At 32.8% G+C, this 5,670-nt stretch overlaps 1 protein-coding gene across 1 annotated transcript; it reads right to left on the minus strand.

Annotated features, from left to right (window-relative positions):
* Window positions 1–722: 722 nt before the first annotated feature.
* On the minus strand, window positions 723–2,325 carry LOC110038180 (heptahelical transmembrane protein 4-like). Its single transcript, XM_020742950.1, is given in 3 exon segments — window positions 723–1,182; window positions 1,185–1,657; window positions 1,752–2,325. Coding segments are annotated over 3 exon segments (1,074 nt in total). The 5' UTR covers window positions 2,051–2,325; the 3' UTR covers window positions 723–880.
* Between the last annotated feature and the right edge of the window lie 3,345 nt (window positions 2,326–5,670).

Raw genomic sequence — 5,670 nt, forward strand, 5'->3', positions numbered from 1 at the left:
CTCATGTGCTCCACCTCCTTTTTTTATCTTTTCTCTTTTTTTTTTTCTTATGGGGTGTTTAGACATAAGTAATATTTAAGTTAAATAAGATTTACTAAATCAGGTAAATCCGAATTTATTAAATCTAAATATTATTAAATCTGATATGATGTTTGGTTCAATTAAGGTTAAATCCAATTAAATCTATTTGATGTGTTTGGCATAAATCTATTTAAAATATTTTTTTCTCTCCCTAAATTCCTTAAATCCAACTAATAATTGAATTTAGTAATAAACAGAAGAAACAAAAATTGAATTGAACTTAAGACCAAATTTATCTAACCTAGTTATTGTGTTTTGGCTAGATTTATGTTAAAGCTAATAGAAATCCTCTTAAAAGTATCTTACCAAACACTCCCTTAATGCTAGTAGGATTTGACCAAAACTCACAAACATCATTAGATCTGAAGTCCTAAAAGAATCAACAACTTGCATTTCACAATCACCAACATGATTATTTTCAAATCATGATTTTATAAAACATGTTTTTCCATTAATAAGAAAAAATCAGATGAATTTTTTTCCCTCTTTATTTGATCTTCGGCAAATGCATGATAACATGGCGACTCATATTTAACTAAAAAAAAAAATCAAATTTATTAAACAAAACAAAAATGTTACTGATACAAAATTATTATTATTATTACAATTTTACTTTTTTATTATTTTTATTTGCTGTAAAATAAAGACTATTTCTTCCCATCTTTAGGGCACATAAAATGAAATAAATATAACATTAATAAATATTTAATAATAGAACACCCCCCAATCCCCTGTACAAATTTCACCCATTGACAAGGAGGTAATTTTACCGACCCATTTAGAACACGAAATCAAACAATTAGGCTCTGCAACCTTCCCCTTCTCTCCAGCCAAGGTAAACCACACTAGCCAGATAATGCGTATAAGCTCCGGCGACTACCAAGACATGAAAAAACTGATGGCTGTGTCCGGCGAGATCAAATTTTCCGGGCAACCACCTCTCCGGCACTCTCATGGCATAAACCAACACCCCAATCCCATAAAACATGGCCATCACCCCTTCATATTCGGTCGTCAGCACCGCCTCCGGCCGGTTCCCAAACACCAACATCTTGTGTGCGATGGGAATGATCCCCGAAGCCGCCATGCAGGCAAATAGAATCTCACTGGTCGGAATTGTGGCGAATCGAAGACCGGAACGAGCGAGACGACGACTGTAGCGAGGCCGAATGCGGTGATGGAGCAGAGGTAGACGTTGCGGAAAAAGGGATGGCAGGCGAAGGTGTAGTAGACGAGCGGATAGAATGAGGAGACGATGAGGCCGGAGATGCCGGCGAAGTCGAGGCGGAGCATTATGTAGCTTGTTTTGCAAGAGTGGCATGACAGGAGGTGACAGGCGCTGCTCATGAGAAGACAGAACATGGCTCCGGCGAGGTAGAGGTAGAAAGGCCATCGTGGGAAAAGCTGCGGTTTTTGGAGGTCGACGGTGGTGAAGAGGTCTTGAAAAGCAGTGAAGGTGTATGACGAATTGCCTGAACCGAGGTGAAGCATGGAGCTGCTGCTGTTTGCCGCGGGTGGGAAGATGGAGGCGGCGTAGCCGGTGAGGATGAGGAATATGAAGAAACCAATAAGATGCCTGTTTTGTAAGAGAAATAAAAAAAAAAGGTTAATTTTTTCAGTAAATCTAGAGAACTGTTCTATAGATTTAGAAATCTGAGTGAAGTTCTTACGTCCAGATGTTGAGGGTTTCGTTGTGGATGGAGAAGATGCTGAGAATTGTTTCTTTGAGCGGCCATTCGGAGCGGTAGTAGTTGAGGATGAACTCGTTGTGCTTCAGAAACTCTGGAAGAGAATCGTAGTCGACGAGTTGTAAAGACGGCTCTTTAACGATGGAGCTCGTCTCTCTCGTTTCATAAGAAATGGATTTGGTCCCGCGAGGAGATAGGAGGAATTGCATGGCCTCTGCGGAGAAGGAGGGCGAGCTCTGCAATTGAGCATTACAGGACATTGTTGATGCTTCGAAGCACATTTTTATGTCTCTACCTTGCTCTGCTGCTTCAGTTCCTATACGCGAGAGAGAGAGAGAGAGAGGAGATCTGGTATTGCTTGCTGTTCCTCAACTGCGAAATCAAAGGGAAGAAGAAGGTATATATAGAGAATTTCCAAAAAAGACGGAATTTTTTAAAGAAATAAAAAAAAAGGGAAGAAATCTGTGCCGTCAACTAAAATTTGGTTCTTGTACCGGGAAAGGAAAAGAGTGGACGGCTTCTTCGCCGTGTGGCGCCGGTGTTTGACAATTTTCAAGATGGGAGGCAGTAATATGAATTGCAGTTGAACGATTTTTCTTTTTTTTTTTTTTTCATTTTTAATTTTTCTATATTCTGCCTTTTCACCGCCAACTAACGTACTCATTCGCATCAATATTTTCAAAAATGACACCTCCACTATGGATTATTGCTAATTTAACTGCCAACTTGGAAATATAATATTTAAAAAACTTGAATAGAAGATGAGGCGTTTTAGAGATATATTAAGTGCCTATTTGAGTAGTCTGTAGCTGTTTGAAGAAGCAATTATAAAATTATTGATGAATGAATCGTAATTCAAAAATTTCTTTTACGGTGCGACATCACATCACCGCTCCCAAAGACACCTAAGTTAGTTTAGTGAATTTTTTCTTTGACCCATTTGATGAGAAAATACTGTGTTCGGTCTCATGCGAATGTACAGTGACGTGGAAGCATCCAGACTGTTGTTTGGAGGTCTATAAGTTCGCATGTAATATTTTTTTCTATTTGATTGACTTAAGAAATGTACCACTATTTCAATGTTATTTAATTTTATGAAAAATAAATATAAAAAGAATTATTTTTTTCTATCAAGTTGAGTGCCTAAATGGTAAAAATAATAATGTGTAATGAACACTTACTGTTATTTGATTATCTGTAAAATAAATGCTCTTTATTTTTAATCTTATTATTATTATGCTATATATTCATGAATTAAAAATAGCTTCGATAGACGGTGATGGTCTGATGAGATAGATATTAACCTAGCAAAGATGGTCTAACAATGATAGTGGCACTAGGGCGATATGGGTCCGACAGCGGCGATAACTCGTCGATATGATGATATGTTCGAGGTGTGGTCCGACGATAGTGGCAACTGTGGAATCCGTCGTCAAGCGACGATGGCCCGACCATTGCGAAGATGGTAGCAGGGACGAACGGTCAGCGATTGCTAATGAACGCCGTGCCAATGGCTGTTGTGGCTAGTCCATGCTATCCCTTTTTTAAGTTTCTATTATTTTTATGGGTGATTTATATATTTTTCATTAATTAATTACGAGGTCGTACCGCCAAAATTACACATGTTATTGTCCCGTTTTATTTCTAATTAATTAATTAATTAAATTAAAAAATAAAAGAAACTCAGTACTCAGTCAGTAGTAAGCCTTGTGCGGCCGTTCATTTCAATCATATATATTAAGTGCAGTTGCGTAAATTCTAAATTGACGACTTAAGATCATATTTAATTGTAAGAAAATTCAAGGTTCAAAGTAAAGCATACCTCTGTTGATTTTTACAATAAATGCAAATAAGAAGATAGAAATGTAATTAATTCTGATCAAAAAATTACTTTTTAAACTAAATTTAGAATTTCCTTGAAAAAAATGTACCTTTTATTAATTTTCTTAAATAATAATATAACTTTATATATATATATATATATATAAACACAAGCTATTCAAAGTTGTATTCTCAATTTTGGCTAAATTTACTAAAATCTCACTCTAAAAAACTACAAGTCACGTGCTCTAAATTATATAAACATGAAGTTTAGAGAAAGATGGAATATTTAAAAAATTTGAGAACCCTCATTATTCAAGCATCGATGTCAGTTGTCATCTTTTGACTGTCATCACTCAATTGTCATAATTTATTCAACTTTCATTACTCAACCATCGATGTCAGTTGTCATCTTTTGACTATCATCACTCAATTGTCATAATTTATTCACCAACCTTTAAATTCTACTATCTAATTTTGTGTTGTCCAACAATATTTCTCAGTCAACATTCTCAACCATATTGTATGATCAATTTTATTTGACCAAAATTATTTAATTATCAGTATTGCACACTTATTGTTTAATTTACATTGTCCAATTGTTATCATTATCTCTTCATATTTCTTAGCTCTACTATAATTACAACAAATCAAGCTTGAACATATTCTTTTTGTACTCTTATCATTTAGAATTGAGGAGAATAGTAATACCTTATAATTTTACTTATATAATGAATCATTTCATCTGGAACTTCCTATATTTTCTTCCTTTTTATTTTTTTTCATATAAAAACTTTAGTGTTTCATATATTTCTATCACATACCTATGTGTATAACATCTTTTTAGCAAAATTAGGATAAACTTCCTATATTTTCTTTCTTTTTATTTTTTTTCATATAAAAACTTTAGTATTTCATATATTTCTATCACATGCCTATGTGTATAACATCTTTTTAGCAAAATTAGGATGCAAAACCACACTATTAATGCAATTTTTCTATAATATAGCAATAAATATTTTTAAAATAAATATAACGGCTATGAGAATTCAATTTAAATAAATTTGAATTAAAATATTTCAACCTAATTTTTTACATTCATTGTTTGATTGGCGTTGTCCATAAGTATTACCCAATCATCATTGCTTGACCACTATTGTTCGATCGATTTAATCAGACCAACATTAGTTAATTATGATTTTGCATAGTTATTGTCTAACTAATATTGTGTAATTGTTATCATTATTTCCTTATCATTTTTAGCTCAACAATAGTTACAACAAATCAAGCTTTAGTCCATTAGTTTATATTTGTATTTTTTAGAAATGTGGATAAGACCAAAACCTTATAATTTGACCTATATAATGAATCATTTCATCCCGAACTCCCTATTTTTTTCTTTTTTAATTTTTTCCATATAAAAACTAGAATTTCTCATGTATTCTTATGAGTTATCTTTGTATAACTTATATTTGCAACATTAAGACTTGACCCCTCTACTGATATATTTTTTTTATAATGTAACAACACTTCATTTTAAAATAAATTTAAAGATTGAGATTGATTTTAAGTTAATTTGAATCAAATATTCCAACCTAATTTCCGAACTTTATTATTTGTTTGGTGTCGTCCATCAGTATTGCCCAATTATCATTGCTCGACCACCATCATTCAATCGGTTTAATCAGGCCGCCATTATCTAATTGTCATTGCTGCATAGTAATTGTCAAACTATAGTTATAACAAATCAAACTATTTTGTATAATGCATCATTTCATCTCGTACACCCCACATTTTTTGTTGTTGTTTTTTTGGTTTTTTCATATAAAAACTATGTTTTCTCGCATATTCTTATCATATATTTTTGTAAGACATCTTTTTGCAAATTTAAGATACAAAATCACATGATTTACTGATGTAATTTTTTTTTATATTGTAACATTATTTATTTATTTTTAATAAATTTAATTAAAATGGGATTCCTTTAGAAATAATTTTCAATCAAAATATTTAAATCTAGTTTCTGAGTTTTATTGTTTGATTGATATTGTCAAGCAGTATATGTTGTCCAAACATCATT

This window comes from Phalaenopsis equestris, unplaced genomic scaffold, assembly GCF_001263595.1.
Source record: "Phalaenopsis equestris unplaced genomic scaffold, ASM126359v1 Scaffold231965, whole genome shotgun sequence".
NCBI classification, from domain to species: domain Eukaryota; kingdom Viridiplantae; phylum Streptophyta; class Magnoliopsida; order Asparagales; family Orchidaceae; genus Phalaenopsis; species Phalaenopsis equestris.